This window comes from Tympanuchus pallidicinctus, unplaced genomic scaffold, assembly GCF_026119805.1.
Source record: "Tympanuchus pallidicinctus isolate F22 unplaced genomic scaffold, pur_lepc_1.0 scaffold17, whole genome shotgun sequence".
Taxonomy (NCBI): Eukaryota; Metazoa; Chordata; class Aves; order Galliformes; family Phasianidae; genus Tympanuchus; species Tympanuchus pallidicinctus.
This window is the reverse complement of record NW_026294690.1, coordinates 19,135,174-19,158,167: the sequence shown is the minus strand read 5'-3', so window position 1 is coordinate 19,158,167 and position 22,994 is coordinate 19,135,174. Positions and strand designations below refer to the sequence as shown.

Genomic DNA, 22,994 nt, shown 5'->3' with positions numbered 1-22,994 from the left:
AAAAGGTCGTGCAAGCAGATGTTCCCTTGTTCTGTAGGCTCCTAGTAGTGTTAGCAATGTAATGTTGCTGTGACAAGCAATGAATTCAGGAATGAACATGGCTTCGTAGGTACATTTTTTATTTTAAGTTACCACTCAAACAAGGTGGATATTCTTTAACACTGCACTATAAATATTTTTCACATCAACCGCTGTCAAAAATGAGAAATGAAAACTTATTACAACTTCATGGCTGTAAGAAATGTGTCGTGGTGCACTTGTTCTCTGATTTGCTGTTACATTTTCTCTTAAGGCTTTTCTTCCCCTCTGCAAAGCAGTATTAGAACAAAACATCTGCTTTAGAGGTTTTCAAACGACAGAAGGTACTGTGGACTGTATGCTTCAGCAACTCTGGTTACTGAGATTCACCTGTGATACTGGAGCACTCAATATGAGCTTCCCTCCTAATTAGTGTTGCAGCTGTGTAATTTAATGACCAGAATTTGGAGCAGATGGGTGCTGTGGTGGTGGTCACTCAGTACAAGCACTGATTGCTCCAAGAGGCAAAGAGAGGCCCCCTGCTTAATGCAGAGAAAAGCTTAGTAAGTGATTTGTGTTGTACTACAATCCTGCAGTCTTTTGGAAGGCAGCCTATTGAAGTATTCTGCAGTAAAAGTAGAAAGACAAAGTATTGCTGAAACGCTGTGGAAATACCCACCTGTCCCTTGTATGAATCCAGCCCTGTGCAGACAGGCTGGGATGTCTTGGTAAGAAAGTCCAGCTGCAGCTCATGCAAGTCTCCTTCCTCTTCTTGACAAAGGTGCTTATGGTGTACATCACTACTTAAAAGACACGCAGATTTCAGCCATGTTGTAAAGTGAAACAATACATTCTTCAGGCAATTTGGAGTAAAAAGTGCGTGTGCAGTGGTTAAAAAAAAAACAAACTTCAAAGCTATTTCACTTTGCACTTCAGTAGGGAAACTCCAGGAGGTGGTTTCCATTTTCCATGGCATCATGCTACATTGCTTGACATACCCTGTAAAAGCTTGCTGAAACTTAGCATACACATCTACTCCTCCCTGCACGGGGGCAATGCTTTCCTTGATCTCACGTGCCACGTTAAAATGCAGTGAGATGCCTGGTGCCCACAGGTGCAGCCAGAAGCAGCTACTTCTGCTAGTGCTCGCCGGCTGCCAAGCAGCTGCTGCAGCACAGAGCAGCTTGATGGCATCCTCGCTCTGCCCACCTGTGACATCCCTTGGCTCATGTGTGGGGAGGCAGGCAAAGGAGTGCAGGGCAGAGCCCTAGCTCAGGTCCATTGATTCTGCAGAGGGCAGAGAAGCAGTGTCTTTCTGGATACTTTCAAAAAGCGACGCCATTTCAGGACTGGATCTGATGTGAGAAGAAAATTCAGCCATCGCTGGACTTTTCTCTACTTCAGGGATGGTCAGGAGAGCAGCTACTGCTCTCATTGCCGATCGCTTCAATTCATCCTGCTTTTCAAACTCCTGTTTCACTGAACCAGCTTTTACCTAAAAATCCAAAGCAGAATCTTCAGTTAGGATTAAGAAAAGGTGATGCTGGCACAACACTGACCACATCAGCAGAGCGAGCAGATTGTTTTCTGACCACAGGGACTTGGGGAGCAGGTTGCTCAGAAGTAGTAGCAGAGGGCCAAGAACGCCCAGCACGCCCCACTGATCTCACCTTTGTGGAGCAGGTTGCCCGGAGCGGTTCGATCAGTCGCTCGAGCCGCTGCAGAACTGCGTTAGGACAAAGCGTGGACAGCCGGGCCAGCATTATGAAAGTCAGCATCTAGACAAAGGAGGAAAGGTAAGATGTGCTGCTTCGCTGCAGCCTCCAGTGCCCTGGCTTCAGCATGGATCTGTCTGCAGAAGGCTGTGCTCTCATCATGGCATCTGTACCACAGTGGTTTCCTCTGCACTTCTGCGAGGGGTTTTTATTAAGAGTCATAATTAGAAATGCACCTGCTTGCAGCCAACGTACAACAGGTGCCCAGCTGGACTCAGGTCCCAGGCGTCCTGCTGCCAGGGGTCTGTGGGGTGCTCAGCTTCTGAGAGAAAGCCTGCGTTCACCCAGCAGTTGTGCCACTGCTGTAACCTTTCTAAGTGGAGGTAGATTAAACAGAATGAAAAGGAAACAGTGCTCCTGTCAAGCTATGAGTCGTGCCCTGGCTCCCTCAGAGCTGATGTTATGGTTTTATGTTTTTTGTTTTGGAGTTTCAGTATTCCACATCAAAACATCATGCAGTGCACGGGGCATTAAAGTGTCACTGCCCCAGTCCCAGGTTCCCATCCCTGTACATTACAGCAGTCCTGGGATCTGGCCCTTCCAGGGCTGGCGCTCTCCTGCTGCCTGGCAGTGGGTGCTGGAGGTGCTTTCCCAGCCGTTCCAAGCTGTTCAGGTTTGACTCGGTCCCGGGAACTCTCTCTCTCATCTTGTCTGCTTTAATAGTCTCAATTTCAATTAAATTGTATCTATTGTGTTATCTTGTATTCTGGTATCATAGTAAAACAAGTTTTCCTCCATAGATTGTTGCTGCTGTTCTTTTCCTCCCTTCCTTCCTTCCCATTTTGTGGGACCGGGGTGGGGATGGAAGGGCAGAGGCCTGCTGCCCTCCTGTCACGGCCATAGATTGATCTGGTCAACTCCGTGACAGCTGAGTAACATCAGTTACTTCTCTGTCCTACAGCAGTTTTGGCAAAGCACCTACCCACCTGAATATCATAGTGATCCTTCAGTCCATCCTCCACATGGTTCAGGTACTCACAGATATCCAGCCGGTCAAGGCAGCTTTCCAGCAGTGTGTACATGCATTCAAAAGCAGCTTTCCTCACATCAAGGCCATCATCCACCGTGTGTTTGAATGGCCCCATTTCTACCTTAAACAAGAAAAAAAACAGAGCTGTAACCTACCAGCAGACAGCATGACTGCTTCACACACACAGAGCTGCTGCCGTACCGCGCTCGGCACAAAGCGATGACATACCTCTCGGATGAGTTCTCTTCTGACCTTCGTTTCGTTATATAAACTGGGGAGAAGTGTGTTTAGCAAGTCCCGGATTAAAGAAGGTTTGTTATGAGCAGCAGAATTAAACATGGCTAAAGCCACCCGTCGAACGTTCAGGTCTGAATCCTGAAGGGTTTTTAAGAAGTTACCTGTGGTTGAGAACACATCAGGCAGTGTTTTAAAGGTCCACCAAGAAGCAATTGTAACTGACACAGGAACACTACAGTGTATTTTTGATGTAGCTGGGATACAGCTATGGTGAAATAACTTTAGGGGCATGGTTAACAGACACTGGAGATACTTTCATTGAGGATTACTATATCCTCAGTAGAAGAATTGTGCATATTTTTTTGCATATGGGCATAAAGATAAATGGCAAGATTCCAGCTACCACAGACCTTCCCTTAAAGTCACATCTGAAGGTTCAGTATTCAAGGACGGCGTTCTTTTTTCTTGCTTAGATCTACTTTGCTCCAATAAGACTTCTCAGAAGCAGAAGGCCTACTTCCATACAACAGATCTGAGACAGAGGCTCCCTACGAGGTATAAGGCCTTAATTTAGGTTGTGTTTCACAAGATCCTTTCTGCATAATGCTTGAATCTTACGCTTGAAAGCAGAGGGAGTTAATGCTTCCTAAAAATCTCTGCCACCAACAGAATATGCCCAAGAGCAGAGTATCACAACATTTAGCAAGGGCCCACGTGACAGTGCTCCTCCTGAGCACCAAAAGCAAAGAGGCACTGCAGAAAAATAACTGGATTAGGTGAGGCTCACAGAGGTGTGAGAAATCCCTGAGCTGTTAATGAAAGCCAAAACCTGTTCCCACACACCCTGTGACTTTCACTAGCTTACCTATGCAGCCTTTCAGAAGAGCATCAATAGGTTGAGGATGGTCTGCAATGGTGAATTTGACTGCAGTCACCACTGTACTGCGGGCATGCGGAGAGCCTGCGACAAAGATGGAAAGAAGAAAACAGTGACAGATCAAGAGACAAAATCATCACTTTAACTTTGTAGCACATATTGGGGGTTGGACTCGATGATCTCTGGAGGTCCCTTCCAACCCCTACAATTCTGTGATTCTGTGATATCCTGCTCTCAGTTTCAGCGGACATGCATTGAAAAGCAGGCTGAGGATTTGTCTGAACAACCTCTCCCAGCACAATGTCTTTGTCCAGTCCCTGCTGTGAGCCACCTCCCACAGCCCATGCAATGCATGGCTCCTTTGAGCCCCTCGCAAAGATCCCCCGTCTCCTTTTCACCTCTCCGGTCTGCCTGTCTCCCCGCAGTACCCACCAGTGCTTTACAAGAGGAGCTTCCAGCAAAACAAAGCACCTCTCCATCTCAGCGCTGCTCTTCATTACCTGATGACAGCTGTTTTTTCAGCCGAGGCAGCAGCTCAGAGGGATTCACCAGAGTCAGCTTCCCCAAGCACTCGGCCACCACGTTGCGCGTCCCTTCCTCTGAGCACTCACAGTGCTTAAAAAGCAGAGCCCAGATGTCCTCCACGTAGGGCTTGAGGCTGTCGGCTGGGGAGGAGCTAATGACTTCTTTTAAAGAGTGCAGCAGGAGGTACTGTCTCTTGGGCTGGCTTTCAATCTCTTTCAGCATGAAGGGAAGATACTCCTTAAGATTTCCAACACTGATGTTCCCCAGTGCATAGGAAGCAGCAGATTTCACCTCTTCGCTGGGGGAAGCGAATGCTTCCAGGATGACGGTTTTGAGCTCCCTCTGAGCACTCGTGAGGTTCGTGGTGCGCCCCATCTCTGCCAGCGAAAGGAAGGCCAGCACCTTTACAGCAGCGCTGCTTTTGGGGCTTTTTACATCCTGGATAAACTGGTTCACTGTCCCAGGGGCTTCTTTGGGGCAGGCCGAGGAAAGGGCAGCCACGCACTTAGCAGCAGAATAATACGCCTGCTTGTGTAACGCTGCCGATGCCCCAGGTGGACCTGAGGAGTACACGGGTGCCGTCAGCTGCTTCAGCAGCTCTGAGTAGCCCACAGTGGCTGCCTTTGTCAGAACCAGAGCCTGGAAGAAGTCAATGATAGCGTTCAGAGCCCCTCCTTGAAGCAAAGGTGAGTGGACAAGCTGAAAGATTTCAGCAAGAACTGAACCAGTGATCTTAGAGATGCAGGATGGATAAACCTTGGCTAAAGTAGTAAGGAATGCGATCGCCACCTGGGAAACGTGCATGTCATTCTCACTGATTAAAGCAGGGAGCTCTGTAAGAACAGACTCTATCATGACAGGCTTAAGGCTGTCACTGTAGTTCCTCACCAGAATATCCAGAGCGGCCAGAGTGCTGAGTTTCAAGGCGCGTTGATTCTTTCTCAAGAAGGAAGCTAGAATGGGGAAGCCTTCCCCTAGGACAGGTCTTAAGTCTATTTTAAGTGGAGAACTGGCAATGAGTGTTAATGCTTTAACTGCTGTCAATCGGGTGATTTCATTTTTGAGCCTCTCCAGAAATATCTTCAACGTTGGCTGCAGATCAGTGCTTAAATGGTCTCCCAGACTGTAAATGATTTGTCCCATACACGAGATAGCACGCTCTTTTACCTCCTGGTCAATGTCAGCTGCCTTCAATCGTTTCAGAGTCCCAGGAAAAAGGTCCTTCACATATGGCTTGGCATCAAAAGTGCAAGGTTTGTCCAGAGGCCTGATAACCTTCACAAGCTGCTGAGCAACCAGCAGAGCTTCTGAAGTGATCTTATAGAAGGGGTCTCCTATACAGGCCACAACTGGAGGTAACAGGCTTCTGATATGAGGATGAAATGCCTCTGGCTGGTGGTTGCAAAGAAGGACGTAAAGGAAAGACAGCGCGTCGATTCTCATGTTGGAGGAGTTGGATTTGTCAGCCAAGGAGAAAACAATGCCTGTGCAGAAGAGACAAGAATGAACGCTGCTTATTTCCACTGATGGTTTCTATTGGGAAAAAAAGCCACCAAAGACACCCTCAGAAAATGGGCAAAATCTGAATCTGTTTTCTTTCCTCTCCGCACTCAAATTATATTTACCATTCCAAAGAACTATTATCTTTGCAGCCTTTCTGCTTTCGGGGAAGAAGCAGTCACTCTTTGCAGCAGGCACTGATAGCTGGCCACAGAAACTTTTTAAAACTTAATAAGAAAAGTCATCCTGGGCTGAGGTAAGGAGGGACTGTTATCAGAATACAACCAGGACTGACAATGTTAAGGCTGGAATTCTCCATTCTCAGCAGACACCCCACACAGCTGTAATGTCCCTTTCTGAGCTTTTCCTTTATTCTTCTGTGGGAAGTCTTATGACTTCTTTTATGACTCCTGTTAGTATTGCCAGCAACATAACTGTGGATCATTAGCAGACTTCCTTCCTAAATGTCACATACTTCCAAGTCCATTTTCTGACTTAATCAGAAACACAACACTGCTTGCTATCCCTGAAGTTGTGCTTGGCTTTCTGATTACAAGCAATGCACTGATTCCTAAGAAAGAAGGACAGGAGACTTTTTATACATTTACTACACAGTCACTCCAAAAGCCAAAGCAGACCCTCAGTACTACAAGCCTTTCAGCAGTCTGGGATACTTCATGAACTCACAGGCAAGGAAAGCTCTGTGAAAAACGTGAGGGAACATATAAAATTATCAGTCAGAATGAATATCTTTGTTAATACCACTACATTTTGTAAAAGAAAAAGTCACTTGTTACTGACCTCAGCAGGCTAGCAAGTAATTCTAGCTAATTTCAAAGGAGGCTGGAACATGCCCTCTTAAAGACACCTCCTCCAGGGACTGTGGAAATGAAACTGGTATTCTTACCCTGGCTGTCAGTGGTAGACAGAACTAAGGACTGATCTGGGAACTGCTTAACGTATCAACGTGGAGAAGAACTTGACATGCAGGCCTTGAAGCTGAACAGAGACAATACAGAGGAATAAAACCTGAACACACAGGTCAGGAGCACACATGCTGTGATACCAACTAACAGAGCCAACCCACAGACCATGGACAAGCTTTACCAGGCACTAGTGCAGGGATGTGCTCTGCCAGGCAACCAGGAAGAACATTGGCCAGCTCCGTCAGGAGGCTGAAACAACCTTGCCTGGACTTGATGCTCTTGTCTTTGAGCTGCTTGTGCAAGGCCTTGACAATGCTGGGAACCTGCAGTGTGGAAAAACAAAACAGAAAGAAACACATCGGTCATCCCAGCTTCCAGAGCACAGAGCTCTGTTACCAAAGCAGCTTGCTCAGCTGAGCCAGAAGCACCAACAGCACAGCAAGAAAACATTCAGCATTCAGCAGTCAACAGTGGAATTGTTCATTAGAAAACAAGACAAAGGAAAGATTACAGTGCATGTGAAGAAAAAATACACAAACAGGTGAGCTGGAGGGGACTTTATTCTTCCATATTCTACAAACAGAATCCCCAGCAAACCTTTCTGGTGCAGGCGTTGTCCCCTGAAACAAAAGCTTTAAGAAATACAACAAGACCATTATTTTAGCCAAAGGCTACTGTGTCCTGTACAGTCTAAAAACACGCCAGAGGCTGAGCCAGGGGAACAACTGCACACAGCTGAGTGCTCTTGCTCTGCCTCAGCTCTCACTCCCAGGAAGGGTAGTAAGAATGAACTGAAAAAAAAGGGGGAACTGTTAACCCTTGGGATCCATTCCCTCCTGGTGGTCTGCCCAAAGCTCCTTCAGCTAGCTTTGTTCTCAAGCTTGACTATTAGGCACATTCATCAGTGGCTCACTATCTACTTCTCTTTATTGCTTTCTGCTGTCATCCAGCCCACCATCTCCTCACACACCTGGTTCTGAAGCATTGTCAGGGAAACATCATCTTTGTCAGAGTCGTCTGAAGCATGCAGCCAGCTCTGGACGGGCAGCGTTTGCTTCAGCAAGGAGATATAAGCACTGAAGATGTCAGCTTTGACATTCTCCTCTCTCTCCTTAAATCTGCTTATCAAAACTGGAGAAAGGGTTTTGTAGAAGTCCTGAAGGAGATCATGCCTGCTGCTGACAATGGCCTCCAGGCACTTTGCTGCAGCCCTGCGGACTTTCCAACTGATGTCATCATCATCACTGTACTCATCATCACTTTCTGGAAGGAAGACAAGGGAAAACAAGGTGCATTGTCAGGAGCAAATCAGAAGTAGACCATCACCTGATATCTCAGAGTCCAACCCTGTGGCTGACTAAACAAACAGGTGCCAATAACTCACACATACAAAATTGTCCAGAATAGCCTGTCCCTACAGATGTCACCAGAGACAGCAGGGTGACCCAAGGCTGATGTGAGTTCAGATTCTTCTGTTTCACGTGAGAGCTGGCAGAACAAACCTTAATATTACTTCACTTACTGGGGAAGCCACGTCAGCTCAGGCATGAAGGCTTTTGTTTTGAAGGAAAAATGAGATTCTCTGATTTTACAGAATCATAGAACGGCCAGGGTTGGAAGGGACCTCAAGGATCATGAATCTCCAACCCCCTGCTGCATGCACCAACCCCCACATTTAATACTATCCCAGGCTGCCCAGGGCCCCATCCAACCTGGCCTTGAACACCTCCAGGGATGACGGGGCATCACAGCCTCTCTGGGCAGCTGCTCCAGCACCTCACCGCTCTCTCTGTAAAGTTTCCCCCTGACGTCCAATCTAAATCTGTCCAATCTAAATCTCCCCTCCCTCAACTTCAAACCATTTCCCCCTGTCCTGCAGTTATCAACCCTTCCACAGAGTTGATTCCCCTCCTGTCTGCAGGCTCCCTTTAGGTACTGAAGGCTGCACTGAGGTCACCCCGCAGCTTCTCTTCTCCAGGCTGAACAAGCCCAGCTCCCTCAGCCTGTCTTTGTAGGGCAGGTGCTCCAGCCCCCTGATCATCTTCATGCCTCTCCTCTGGACCCTCTCCAACAGCTCCCTGTCTTTCTTGTACTGGGGGCTCCACACTTGGATGCAGTTCTCCAGATGGGGCCTCACAAGAGCAGAGCAGAGGGGGACAATCACCTCCCTGTCCCTGCTGGCCACCCCTCTTCTGATGGAGCCCAAAGGCAGAAATTTTAAAGGCAGAAATACGTAAATATTTGTCTTAGCAATCCCTGAATGGCACAAAATAGCAAACAATTTACAGTGTTACTGGCAGAAGAACTAACACACTCTCCAGGAAGCCAGCCAGGATCTTACCCTGGTTAGCATGAAAGTAAACAAACATGCCCTCCTTTCAGGGAACCTGTTCTAACTTTGCTCTTAGCTGCCACACATTTCATGCAGCTATAAATAGAGACATTACAAGATGCTTTCTATAGGTGAAAGTACTCTGACACAAACCTGCTATCTGACCAAGCTAAACAGATTCAGAAAGTAAACACAAGACCCCTCTTAAGACAGTATCAGATTGCTTTCACTGGTGACTGAGATGTTTCTAATGTTTCTACTTAAGGGTCCAGGACTGTAGCTTTGCTTCTTTCTGCTACAAAGCAGTAAAAAATAGCTGCCTTATAATAATAACAATGGTGTGGCTACAATATCTGTAGGCTGAGTTGGGTTGAACTGAAACTGTTACGCTGAAATGGCAGCCTTTCATTTCAACAGCAGTTCACAGAACCACAGAATTGTAGGGGCTGGAAGGGACCTCTAGAGATCATCTAACCCCAAAAGAATACTGCACAGCACCCCAGCAGATGCAGTAAGAAACCCATAAGGTAACCGTTAACTGCAATTGTTAGATCTCCTCGTAACATCTTTCTTCTCAAGAAACACCATTTCGTTAGGATCCCAGGAGGAGATTCTAACTGGCACATGTGTGAATCTACTGCAGCTAAATTATCAGAGAACCAGGAACCTGGTTACAGCTGATTCAAATGCTTGGTGCCACCAGTGGAAGCTCAGGCTTCAGAAGGCTCAAAGATGGCACCTCCCCTCGACTGACAACCCACACACACCAAACCAGCTGCTCGGAGCCACAGTCTGAGGTCTGCCTGGCAGGCTGCAAGCAGCACTGGCACTTCTGAGAGCACAAGGAAGTGCTTCCAACAGCCAAGATGTCAGAGCTGCTCCTCAGGATTTCCAAGCATGAAGCATGGCTGCTCCCTGTACATGCTCTAGGAGATTACTACTAAGTCAGCAGGGACAAGAAAGGCAATGCTTCCTCCACCTACTCTCTGACAGTTCAGAGCACTAGATTCAGTGTTCTCCCTGTTGCCTCAGGCAGGCCGAGATCTGAGGCTCTTGTTATTACCATCAGTAAATTAAAACAACCAAATCAAGAGCACTGTCTTGAGACACATCTGAAAAGTAACATCCCAGAGAGTGAGAGAGCAGGAAGGGGAGAAACGTAAACCAGTGTTCTGCTAAGCACAGTCATCCCCATAAGCAGGCACCTTGTTCTTCATCCTCCCCATTCTCAGTTTCCATCCTTTCTTCCTCTTCTTCCTCCTCGTTGTCATAGTTGTAGTTCGGGTCAAAGGTGATGTACTTCAAACACAGACTCATCACGTTTGGGATGTGAGGGTCAATTTCTTTTGGGCACCTATCATGACAAATAAAAATTCTAGAAGTTAGACTTAATAAAAAGAGTAATAAGCAATTTTAAATATTCAACTAATACAGTCCATCTGAAAAGAGTCACAAAATGCTTCCCAGATTGTTTAAGCATTTTGTTAGTATGAGTTAAGTCCTCTTCTTACCGTGCATGAAGCAATACCACATTCTCCTAGGGAGAATGCACTGGTTTCTATAAGGAAAAAAACAAACACCCCAGAAAAAAACTAGCTGTGAACACCTGGTTCAGTCTGCTCCCCATGGGAGAAAAGCTCAGCAGCTCTGCAGGGCTGCTTCTCCAAGACAAGCCCTGAACTTCTGACCGAATGTCAGGAAAGCTGCAGCTCAGCAGCTCCTCTATATGACCCCCCTTCTTGCCTTCCACTCCCTCCCTGCTCTAGGAACCCCCTTCTCAAGGTATCCTCCAAAGACAAGAAAAACTCCTAGTTCTGCAAAACCAATACAGAAAATACACTTTTATACATTGAGGAAATACAGCTCATAAATCACACCCAACTCTGTATGTGAAGAAGAAAAGTTATTTGTGATCTATCTTTCCCAACAGGAATGTATGTAGGAAGATACTCAGCCCAGGACACTGTAAGTAGACATATTTACACCAGAAGGACATCAGTGCAAAGGATGGTGCAGCTGTTCAAGGGCACACACCTTCTCACAAAAGACTCAAATGCCTGAAAGCAGTACTCTCTCAACTCATCATCATCCACGTTACAGTACCGAACAATCAGAGGAATTATCTTCTCCAGATGTTCTCCTGGGAAAGACAAAGTAAGCAGTGGTAAACAATGTCAGCCACCTGCTACTTCCTTCACGTGCCTGGCACAGCATCCCCCACTTGGATCCCTTAGGCCAAGGGAGCCAAGCAAGGAGCCAGCAGCCCATCAGCAAGCAGCCCTGCAGGGATTTTCAGAGACGACCCTGGCCCTTCAGTCATAGACAGAGCTACACCTAGAAGTCTTCTAGGGCTGAATGTCAGTTCTGGCAGATCTTTCAGACTTGCTATCCTACATTTCTCCTCTTATTTAAAATAAGGTGAATCCACTGCCATCATTCACAGAAGCATTAATTCAGACCAGGGCAGTGATAAAGACCTTGAGATGAAGTACACTATAGAATGGCAGCCAGAGAGTTCGTTTGGTGTCTCCTCCCAAGTGTAGACCAATGCCAAATTAGGACCACAGAGAGAATCCCCAAGCACAACCCACTAACACATCAGGAACAGACCAAATGCGTTTCTTTTACCACTGAAGGAGAGCTGCTTAAAAAAAATGCATGCCTGTTTCCAGTACTGTTTCAAGCCACTTGTCCTACCTATGCGGTGTCCAGCCTGCCTACTGATGCCAGCGACACACTGAATGTATGTCCTGGTAGTTGAAGTAGACTCGTTCTTCTTCAGCTCAGCAATAAGGTGCTCTGCAAGCTCTGAGAAGATGCTCCCACTGCAGGTCAGGACGAGATGACCCAAAGCAATGATGGCTCTTTTACGTACTGCCAACCTGGGGCTCGTTAGCTGAGGAAGGAGACAGTTCAGGATGGAAGAATGGAAAGAGTAGAGCGTTCCCCCCAGCCTGCAACCAACAGAATGAGACAGAATTTGAAAGTCAGCATGTCAGAGGAAAAGCTCCTATGCCAGCAAAAAGCATACAAGCTCTTCAGCTATGAAGGGGAAGGGAGAGCAAAAGGGAGTTTTTGGCATCCTGGTTTTGAACACTGGCTTGTACTGTACAACACAGGGAAAGATTTTCTGTCTTCATCATGGAGTAATTTGATTTTGATTGAGTCCTTCTAGATGACCTGGGGCTTCGTCAATAATTTCCTGCATGCAGCTGACATATGACACTGTCACTCTGACTTATGTAACAAGAGAAAGAGGCAGCCAGGAACAAAAATGCAAGTGCAATCAGATCACAGGGCTAAAATAAACTCCCCCGCTTTGCCCTCCCTTGCCTTACTTTTTTTTTTTTTTTTTTTTAACAGAGCCTCTGTGGGATCCATCACTACTGTTACCACTATTGCCCAGCACAGACAGGCTCAGCATGCAGCCCCTCATTCCTGCTGGGCAATCTGCTCTGCTGAGATATTCCCCAGTGGCAGCCAACCCAAATCCTTCAGTTTTAAGCCCACAGAGTAAGATTAGGGAAATACAGAAATCAAAAGCAAACACACACAGTGCAGCCCCTTGCTGCACCCAGCTGCCAAAGGAAATCCTTTGGTACCTGCTCAACATATCTGACAGGATGTCAAGAGCCTCCAGCTGCACAGATACATCCTCCTGCTTTCCAATAGCTCCTGTCAGCTGGGCTGTGATCTTTTTGCATACATTTGCTGTCATGGTGGAACCTGCAAGAGAGAGATTTTTCCTGTCACTTAGAAAGAGGTCTCGATCCTACAGTGAAAATAACAATTCACCACAGGAAGAGATGACAAGAGCAGCAGTCAGCCAGCTTTTGTTTGAGGTGAAGGACAGACATCGCCAGCAGCAAGGAGCCTCCAGCTGCAGTACAGCTTGCTAATGCTCCCAAAGCAGCTCCTCATCTTGGAGAGTCTTCTACCCAAACGGTGGCACAGAGTGGGCAGCCCCTGCCATGGAACTCATGGAGCAGAGCTGGGGGGAGTTTTCTGACAGTTTCTTTTTCACCTGTTTTAACTTGAAAATATTCAGATCCAACACATCAGTGTTTTCTGTATAGGGAGAGCAATGATAGCAGAAGCAGCCCTGTTTCATCAGCTCTGTGATGAAATTTAGTGATTTGCAAACTAATCCTCAGTCTCCTCTCAGCCTCTAACACAGGCACAGCACTGCTGTGGCAACCTGCCATAAAGGAGCAGCAGATACACGGAATGGCTGCAGAGGAAACTTACATCTCCGTGAATGCCGGGTATGTCCTGAGCAGCTGGATCTCACCTCGCACTGAATGCCTTAGGACTGCAGAAACGTAAGTGGATTTCTCTCAGATGCAGTTTCAGATGCATCCTCACAGTGACCAGCTCAAGAGATCTCATGTCACCTCATCTCTACCCATAGCAGTATTTCAGCTTGAACTACCTTTCCTTCTTCCTTCATTTCTTGTCCTCCAGCTAGTGAATAAGGAATTTATAATGTTCAGGCTCTGACCACCCATTTTCCTGCTTCCCAAAGGCGATGATTCCCTTTTGCCTCAATCTATCAGGCAGGGACAAACATTTTACCTGTAGAAGCCGGAGGCAACTCAGAGATGACTGTTTTCAGCCCAATGCTGGAGATGTCCCGCAGCTGCTCCTTGTCCGATAACATGTTTGTGCACAGTGTATCCACAATGGTTTCCACCTGGTACTCCTTCACTTTGCCGACCAGTGGGCCCAGGCTGCAGAAGGACAACCAGATGAGAATGAACATGAAGAGGACTGCTTTCCCAAGTCAGTTTTGAAACAAAATCAGCCCTAAGAGACTGTCTTCCTAGAACAAATGGTTTTTACACGCTATTAACTATCTATTGCCCTCTGCCACATGTGTGAAAGCCTCCTCCTTAGCCAAGGCTCAGAACTGCTATGGGGAGTCTGCTCCCTTCACTCTGCACTTTTTCTTGTTATTACTATTATTACTACCACTATCACAACTTTTAACAACCTGTGTTTCCTGCTTGTGAGTTTGTACTCAAAATTGTGCATAAAGTATTTGACAGCATTTGTTCGCAATTATAGCTAATTAGTTGAAAAATGTAAAGCAGGAACCATATGTCCACAAAGAGGGCTGAACCTGCCATCAGCTTAATACCATCTGTAACAACGACAGGGACACTGGGAAACTCAGCACTGGACTTCAAACCTTTCTAAAGGAGAGGAGCTTGTTGTCCCAAAACTTTAAACTGAGCTTCTCTCTAAAGAAATGAAATCTCAGGCATGCTGCCTCACAATTTGGTAAGAACTCAACTACTTCTGAAGTCACCTACTGCTTCAACAAAGGCATCACCCTGCCTGGATCCCAACAGGTAAAGAAACTCGTGTGTGCAGCAGGCGAGGGAAAGCCCCCAGGAGAGGAGGCTGGAGCAGGGTGCCAACGCAGCAGGAGCAGGCTGCACTCCAACACTCAGAAGGCTCTGTGACAGCCTTGTAATCGCCAGTGAATACGGGAGCTTCTGATGCAGCTCTTACCATTTGACAGCGAGGTTCTGTACTTCCCCATTTTTGTCTTCCAGCAATTTCAAAAGCATTTTCACAACTTTTTTCTCACTGTCTTCATCTAGTTTTATAGAATCTTTTTGCAGTTCCATCATCAGGTCATTGGTGGCCATAAATCTGGAAGAAATGTAGCAGAAGAGGACTGGCTGATACACAGACACTCCTCCTCTTGACAATAAGTCCTTGTACAAAAACAGATTTTCAAAGACTAACCTACCATCCTTTACACTCTAATGAAAAAGACACAGAACTGATACTTTCTGACAAGAAGAAAACTCAGAGTGAGGCAGCTGGTGAAAAGGCTCTGGCTAGAAAGTCTCTGAAAATGTTACAGACATTCTCTTCTAAAAATATTTGACGAGGATGGGGTAAGGCACAACTGAAACTGGCGCTGTGGGATGGGACCCACTGTGCATTTTCTCAGTGCCTAAATGAACACAGTTAAGTACGCTGGAAAAAATACGAGTGGTTTTTCACCAACTATCAAACCTAGGAACCCAAGCATGGGGACTGAGAATGCGCCTGTGTTCCTTCTGAAATCTCCAGCACGGTCCCACACACAGGGAAGGCCTAGCTCAAAAATGGAAAATAAAATCATGGCTCCACACCAGACCTTTAAACTTCTTCTGTACCTTAAAAAAAGTCCCTCTGTACCTTATAAAAAGATCCTCTCTACCTTGAAAATTCCCCCAGCTATATTTAGAGCTGCACTGTTCAGCCCAACCTCGCCCTTCTCACACGCCCCTGCTCCCTGGGGCTGGTACAGGTCCTGGCCGCTGCGCTGGCCGCCCTCTCCTCACTCAGACCCCTCGCAGAGCTTTTTCTTCCGTTATAGAGAACAGGTATCAATATTTACTGCTGCTCTGAAGCAGCCCTGAGCGTTCCATGCCTTCTGATGCTCTGCTGTCCCTTTATTCAGGAACACTCCTCTGCTCTTCATTCCATATCCACCACCCAATCAAATTTATTTGCATTTCCTTAACAACATAGGACAGTATTTGGCACAAATGATATTTCCGATTGCACTTTTCTCTCCCATGAGCAAAACCACGCAAGTACTTCTCACTTCAGTTTAGGAGAAAAACAAGATCTCTGACTGTCAGCCAATGTAATTTCCTACAGAGACAACATCAAAATGCACAGTGAAAAGTTCTGTAACTATCTGCTCTCCTGGGAGCAGGAAATATACAGCAGACTGAGGCCCTGAGCAACGGTTATTACATCTGAGCACAGGGACGGGTGTCCAAAAGGAGCCGAGCAGGAGCTCCCCTTTCTCGTTCATCGATGACACCTCCATTTTGAGTCCGGCTCCGATGTATGTCATTCAGCATTAAGGAACAAACGCTGCCGGCGGTGCGGGGCCGCATCCCACGCGCAAGCCTTCCCCGGGGCAGCAGCCCGGCACACGCGGCATCGTGCAGCCGGCCAGAACCCCAAAAAGAAACCCAGAACCGCAGGGCGCCGGGTCCGGAAGAGCCTCCGGGCTGCACCCGCGCTCCCGTGCCCGCGCAGCGCGAGCATGACCAAGTATGGCCACCGGCCGGCGGGATGCGCGTAGCGCGGGGCCGCCGCTGCCCGCTGCGGGCTCCGCGAGGCGGGTAACGGGCACGGGCGGAACCTGCCAACGGCGGCGGACGGCGCGGGCTGCCCGGGACACCTGTCACACACGGGTGCCGGCTGTAACGGATCGGACGCGTCCCGTAGCGCAGCCCGGGCACCGAGCCGCCAGTCCCGCGCCTACAGAGATTCTTTTCCCTCTCTACTGACATCGACGACGAGCAGAAGCGGCCCTTCTCTCCCTGCCCAGGAGGCAGGGTGCCGCAGCCCGGCATCTCGGCCGCCACCCCCTCCAAACGGCCGCAGCCCGGCGGCGGGACGGCCCGCCCCGGGGAAACGAGGCGCTCCGGCCCGCACCTGAAGTCCTTGTCGGTGGAGGTCATCTTCTCCAGCAGGCTGGAGATATGGTACGACACGCTGGCCATGGCGGCGGGGCGGCGGGGCGGCGCGGCGCCGGGCGCCCGCGGGAAGATGGCGGAGGGCAGAGGGGCTGCGCGCTCCCCGCGGGGCCGCCCCCGAGGCGGCGGGACTGGCCCCGGGGCGGCCGTCGGGAGGGGGCCCCGCCGACCCGGCCGGCTCCGGGCGGCGCCGCCGGGCCTCGGGCGGCCCCTGCAGGCGGAGCGGCCTCTGCAGGCGGAGCGGCTCGCAGCGCGGCGCGTGTCGGAGGCCGGCAGCCGCAGGACTACCGCACGGAGCGGCGGCTGCCATCGTCCGCCGGCCCAGCGAACCGTCGCGCTGAGCGGAGTGCGGCGGAGCAGCACGGGTCGGCCCCGCACCGCTTTTCCCCGCCCGCGCTCGGCGCCGGGCGGAACTGAGTGCGGGCGGAACCAAGTGCGCGAGCGGCGCCGCGACGGGGCCCGTTTGGGTGGCGGACCGCTGTGCCACGTCTGAGCCGCGCTGCCGCCCGCACAGCGATCGCCGCCCGTCGCTCCACGGCCCGCAGCCGCCGCCATGGTAGGCATGGGGAGGGCGGCGGGCCGGGACCGACTCCGCGGGCAGGGAGGCGTCTCGGGGTAGAGCGGGGGGCAGCGGAAGAAGGCGGCGGTGCCGGCACTGTGGGACCTGGAGAGGCGCTCCTCTCCGGGCCGGCCCTGTGCTCCCGGCCGGGCGCCGGCTCCGGGCCCGTGCGCGGTGCGATGCTCCCTAACCGGCCCCTTTCCCTCCGCAGGTTTCCGTCATTAACACCGTGGACACCTCTCACGAGGACATGATTGTAAGTGTGCGCGGTGCTGCTGCCGCGCGGCCTCGGAAAACGCGGCTTGGTGCTGTGAGGCTGCTGTGCCGGCCTGTACCGAGACTGCTGCGGTACTGCGGGGTCCGAGGGCACGGTGTATCTTTGCCGAAAGGCCTCTGGGATGTGAAATATCAAATCCCGGCTACAATTCTGATAGTGCTATTTCGTAAGGGAGAGCAGGAAAATGGAAAGGAGAAGCTTAATGCTCACGGTTTCCATGCTGAAGGTTGTTTCAATGGAACAAAGTACACCCGAGTGCTGAATGGCATGGCAGCGGGGTGGACAGCACTAGTTTCCTTGATGTGGGTGTTTGTGGGAGCTGCTGTGCAAGCATGCGTAGGAGGAAGGATTACAAAGCAGCTTATGAGAGCAAGGAGTGCTGTTAAATGCTGACGTTTCAAGCTAAATAAAATATGTTAGTGCAATTATACTGAATGTACACAGTAAGAAATGACAGCAGTAACTTGGTCAAGGCTTTGCACTTGGTGGAAGCAAACTCCTGTCCTCTCCGGAAAGCGCTGTGCATCCCCACTCTGCACGCAACCTGCTGCACAAGTAACGTTTGTACAGCCAGAGAAAAGAGCAGGTGGGGAAATAAATGATTTGTGTGGTTTGTCTGGCTTATTTAAAGACTGTTCCCCTTATCCTGTCATGTTGGGACTTAGTGATCTGTTAGCAGTTCTTAGAGCTACTTCCAAAATGTAATGATGTTTATTAAGAAAGGAGAGCTTGCATGGGCCAACAGCACCGTATGTGTTGCCTTGCAGCACGATGCACAGATGGATTACTATGGCACTCGGCTGGCGACCTGTTCTTCAGACAGATCTGTGAAAATCTTTGATGTTCGGAATGGAGGTCAAATCCTCATTGCAGACCTAAGAGGGTAAATGGTCTTAAAAGATGATGTTCTTTGCAAGTCTTTAACACTCTGTCGTTTTGGGGGGAACAGAGACAGAAGTAATGCTGTGGCTTTCTGATTCATTGCTTACTTAACATCTATATCTCTATAGACTTAAACTCACAATCTTAATACAAGGATAAATGTTTGGAATTGTTTTCAATGATAATGGCTTTGTCTGGCAGTCATACCCTATTTTTCATTTTTTTCATATTCTTCATATCATTGTATCAGTGATGTACGGAACACCAGTTTGTGACGTGGTGGCTGAAACAGCCACAACAGGAATGCATTTCTCCCAGCTTTTTCCAAATAATGTTGTTTCTTGCAGGCATGAAGGTCCAGTGTGGCAAGTTGCCTGGGCTCATCCTATGTACGGAAACATCTTGGCTTCCTGCTCCTATGACAGGAAGGTTATTATCTGGAAGGAAGAAAATGGCACTTGGGAAAAGACCTATGAGTACACAGGGCACGATTCCTCAGGTGTGTGGTGTCTGGAACTGGGGAGTGACACTGGGACAAGGATGGGGTTTGGACTGGAATAAACCCATCATTGTTAAGGAAGAAATCTTCCATCAGATTGTGATAAGTTAATGGAGGGAAGGCAGTAAGTCTGCTCTGCACAGGGAGGACACTTACAGAATGGCCTACTGCTGGAAAACCTGCTGTCCTGGTACATACACAGGACAAGTAAATCAGCTTTGGACAAACAAGGTCGTAGGGTACTGAAGTCTTGAAATAGCTTTGTATGTATCCACTACAGGAGGAAAGGAAGAAGGAACTTCAGTGTGCTGTGTTTTGTTTTCCAGTTGAAACTGTTTTGTTGACGTGATTGGTTCTCCTACAAGCACAGCTGAGATGTTTCTGAAGTGTTCAGTATGCCAAGGCACAAAGAAAGAAGTGGTGCTTTGCTGTTCAGTATTGTTCTTTATTCTCAAAGGATTCAACTAGAATTTACTCTTGATCCATGCTCTTAAGACTAAACCAGGGTTAAAAATGAGTTATAATGGATGCATACCTTTGTTTTGTTACTGATCTAGACTTTAAATGCTGTGCCAGCTTGTCAGCTTTTGTTCTAGGATCACTGATATCTCCTCACTGTTGCCAGGATAGTCAAGAGGATTTTACCTCACTGAAAGTGCTGTTCTGGTGGTCTGTATCTAAAATGGTGCTAAAACTAGAGGCAGTTTTCCATCATTCAGTAAACTGTGGTAACTGTCTTTGCTGAAATTCAGGAGTGCTAAGACTTGTTAGCTTGCAGAGCTGCTCACTTTGAGTGACCATTCAGTAATACAAGTCCGTGTTTGGGTTAGGCAGCTGAGTTAGCGCTCTGTTGTAACCCAGTCCATCTCATCCCTCGCAGTGAATTCTGTCTGCTGGGCGCCACACGACTACGGGCTGATCCTGGCCTGTGGGAGCTCCGATGGCGCGATCTCATTACTGAGCTACACTGGAGATGGGCAGTGGGAAGTCAAGAAGATCAGCAATGCACATACTGTGAGTCGGAGCCTCACATGAGCATTGAGTTGGTGCTTCAGAGAATGTGCAGACTAGCCAAATAGTGAAATACAATCAAATAATGTAAATCATTTTCCAGAACCCCAAATAACTTGTTTTAAACAAATCCAAAGTAAGAAAGTATGTTTTACAGTAAGTAAAATGGAGCAGAAAATAACGTGAAAGCCACGCCATAATACATCTGAGCGTGATTGTTAAACACAGTGCTGGAAGTTACATGGTGGGAAAGGGCTCTGATATTGAGAGCACCTCCTGCAATCTGGCTGTGAGTAAACTTCAACTAGAAGCTGGAAAAACTGCAGGGAAAAACCTGTGCTTTTCCCACACTATTGGGACTTGTCTAAACAAAACGTGACAGGCACCTAAGCAGTTAATGATGGTGGCTTGCACTAAAAGAAAATTGAGCTGTGGGCCCGCAGTTCTTTCTGCATTCCTCACTCTTAGCAACAGCATACATCTTGCATCTCTTTCTTTTTTTTTAATCCGTCTCCACTGGATACAGTTCCAAGATGATATTTGCCCATAAGACAGTTACTTAGCTACCTAACGCTTCCTGAATGAATGCCCACTTGAGAATAGACCGTATCTGAAGCTCTTATCCATTTAATTCTCCGTCCAGCATAATGTCCTCTGCTCCTTCCACAGCTTTTAGTGATGATCTTATTTTTTCCTTATGTAGATTGGATGTAATGCAGTTAGCTGGGCTCCTGCTGTCGTACCAGGCAGCCTTATAGAACAACCATCTGGTCAAAAACCAAACTACATCAAAAGATTTGCATCTGGTGGTTGTGACAACCTTGTCAAGATCTGGAAGTAAGTGCTTTCTTACCAGGCTTAAGAACTTTAAAAAAAAAAAAATAAGTCATTCTTTATGGTCTCTGAATGTCCCCAGTAGCACCTTGAATTATAATTTAGGCATCTCTATGCTTTCATCTTTAACCATTACTATTTTAGAAAAGTACTTTAAAAATAGAAACAACTTAGTGACTTAGAAACACTCATAGCAATTCCTGCCAGATCTGCTTAATCTTATCTTGAAAAGTGGCTGCTTAATTGTCCTTGATTACATTTGTTATTTGCAGAATAGCAGATCTCCATACAGTAACTGAAGACCAAATGTGTTTCTCATGTGTTGCATGTTGTTCTCTAGAAGGGATTTTGTCAGCTTAAGCCATGCAGCTTTTTGGAGGAGAGTAAAAACGTTTGTGCTTTGTGCTCTGGGGATAAAACCAGGAGGCTGAAAGTGATTAAAAGTCTCCCAGAACAGTAGGTGGAAAGCACAGCTGGCACTGCTGCCGTCCTTCCAACTGTGTAAATGTATTTTCAGAGAAGAAGATGGCCAGTGGAAAGAAGAGCAGAAGCTGGAGGCACACAGTGACTGGGTTCGAGATGTAGCCTGGGCTCCATCCATAGGCTTGCCAACAAGTACCATTGCTAGCTGTTCACAGGTGAGACTTCTATAGGAGTGAGCTGTACTTGTGCCTTGCTTTTGGCTGTAGTAAGAAAAAGGAGCGTTATGTACAGCAAATGTGCATATAGGCACACGTAGAGCTCACATCAGTGGAAGTGCAGTCATCATTGGAAATGCAAACAAGCTTGTTTTTGTGCGGCCAGCCAACCCAGTCTGTTTGTTTGTATAGGATGGCAGAGTGTTTATCTGGACGTGCGATGATGCCTCTGGAAATTCCTGGTCACCAAAATTGCTGCATAAGTTCAATGATGTTGTCTGGCATGTGAGTTGGTCCATTACTGCAAATATCCTTGCAGTGTCTGGAGGAGACAATAAAGTGAGTACTGCAGCCTCAGTTTGCTCTCGCATGTCTTATTTATGCTTCTGTTGTTTTGAGTTAAGGCTGCTAAAGACTTCCGTTTGATGCAATAGTGGGTTTTTTGTGGTTTGTTTATCTATTTACCTATAGGGGAGGAAGATCCTAACGTCTGGCAAACTACGTGCATTGCGTTCTTAGTCCTGATTGGAAATGTAGGCTTAATTTTATTTTGTAGGGATCCTACCACCAGAATGAATTCTCACTCCCTTTATTGCTGGATAACGATTTAGCAAACAGCAACAAATAATTTGATGCTTAAAACAAGTCTGACACACTGCTGTATCGACAGACCATCGCCATCTTAGTGATGTGATCGTTGAGAAAGGTGACAATGAGAAACTGGGAATGTTTAAGGCTAAAACCTGTTCCTGCTCTGTTTTTGAGGTCACACTGTGGAAGGAATCAGTAGATGGGCTGTGGGCATGCATCAGCGACGTCAACAAGGGCCAAGGAGGAGTGTCTGCCGTTACAGAAGGGCAGCAGAACGAGCAGTGATGTGAGACTGAACCAGCCCAGCTGCTGGAAGTGATCGCCGTACCTGACCTGCGATGTTTCTTGAATCAGATAAGAACTGGTTTTATCCAAACTGGACACGAATGTGGGAAATAACTGTCCAATTTTATGAGCACTCATACCAACACTGGGAGGCTACAATGTGTTGATAATCAGCCTTAATTGACATTCCCTTAAATTAAAGATGAAGAGAGGAGCAAAGTACTGTGCCTTGTGCTACTCCCTGATACTGTAAGAATTGTAACCTGCCTTCTGGTTCAGGAGTTGGATTTAATTGGATACACTTCGGGCCCTCGAGCAGGAACAGGAGGAGGCAGGCAATGAAACCTGTGAACCCATCAGTGTAAGGGGCAGATGCTCTGCCACTCAAAGGCCAAAACTATTTCAAGTGACGGGGCGGGCTGGTGGGGTTAGCAGGACACAACATTCTGGTAGTGCTGAAATGGTGCTTGGGTTTCCCTGGAAGCAACGTGCTCAGATACGTGATAACCTGCATGCGTTCCCAAAGATGAAAGAGTAGCAGAATGCATATATATTTTGCTTTACAGTAATCTCAAACGTGTTTATTTAATGAACATCAACAACTGAAAAATACGATTTGCAGACTCTTTTTTTTTTTAGCCACAGTTCTATATTGTACCTCAGGTTTTTGTTTAGACAACAAAATAAAGTCTTATTGGTTAAAGCCTGGTATGCTGTATGTGGTAATCTTTCACAGGGGCTTATGGGGAATTTCTGTAG

At 47.7% G+C, this 22,994-nt stretch overlaps 2 protein-coding genes across 4 annotated transcripts; one reads left to right on the top strand and one right to left on the bottom strand.

Moving 5' to 3' along the window:
• Positions 1–102: 102 nt before the first annotated feature.
• Positions 103–16,774, bottom strand: LOC128078441 (cullin-associated NEDD8-dissociated protein 1-like). Of its 2 annotated transcripts, XM_052678635.1 has the most exons (15): positions 16,619–16,772; positions 14,678–14,821; positions 13,736–13,890; positions 12,763–12,886; positions 11,858–12,114; positions 11,195–11,300; positions 10,366–10,514; positions 7,799–8,091; positions 7,010–7,151; positions 4,378–5,886; positions 3,866–3,961; positions 2,992–3,161; positions 2,720–2,884; positions 1,689–1,796; positions 103–1,513 (listed from the first exon to the last, which is right to left on the bottom strand). In XM_052678635.1, the coding sequence occupies exons 1-15, from the start codon at positions 16,684–16,686 to the stop codon at positions 1,286–1,288; spliced, it is 3,714 nt and encodes a 1,237-aa protein (XP_052534595.1). In that variant the 5' UTR covers positions 16,687–16,772; the 3' UTR covers positions 103–1,285. The 2 variants fall into 2 exon arrangements, with proteins under 2 accessions (XP_052534595.1, XP_052534597.1); XM_052678637.1 differs by lacking the exons at positions 103–1,513; positions 1,689–1,796 and having other exon boundaries at positions 2,726–2,880; positions 16,619–16,774.
• Positions 16,483–22,938, top strand: SEC13 (SEC13 homolog, nuclear pore and COPII coat complex component). Of its 2 annotated transcripts, none has more exons than XM_052678680.1 (9): positions 16,483–16,668; positions 17,430–17,474; positions 18,263–18,378; positions 18,725–18,876; positions 19,757–19,890; positions 20,591–20,724; positions 21,239–21,359; positions 21,552–21,698; positions 22,125–22,938. In XM_052678680.1, the coding sequence occupies exons 1-9, from the start codon at positions 16,666–16,668 to the stop codon at positions 22,233–22,235; spliced, it is 963 nt and encodes a 320-aa protein (XP_052534640.1). In that variant the 5' UTR covers positions 16,483–16,665; the 3' UTR covers positions 22,236–22,938. The 2 variants fall into 2 exon arrangements, with proteins under 2 accessions (XP_052534640.1, XP_052534639.1); XM_052678679.1 differs by lacking the exon at positions 16,483–16,668 and adding an exon at positions 17,098–17,215.
• The last annotated feature ends 56 nt before the right edge of the window (positions 22,939–22,994 follow it).

Coding starts and splice junctions, on each gene's coding strand:
- SEC13 (XM_052678680.1), top strand. Junction 17,475..18,262: donor CCTCTCACGAGGACATGATT/GTAAGTGTGCGC, acceptor GTTGCCTTGCAG/CACGATGCACAGATGGATTA. Junction 20,725..21,238: donor AACCTTGTCAAGATCTGGAA/GTAAGTGCTTTC, acceptor ATGTATTTTCAG/AGAAGAAGATGGCCAGTGGA.
- LOC128078441 (XM_052678635.1), bottom strand. CDS start 16,686: ATGGCCAGCGTGTCGTACCATATCTCCAGCCTGCTGGAGAAGATGACC. Junction 10,515..11,194: donor TTTGAGTCTTTTGTGAGAAG/GTGTGTGCCCTT, acceptor TTGTCATGATAG/GTGCCCAAAAGAAATTGACC. Junction 2,885..2,991: donor GAAGAGAACTCATCCGAGAG/GTATGTCATCGC, acceptor TTCTTGTTTAAG/GTAGAAATGGGGCCATTCAA.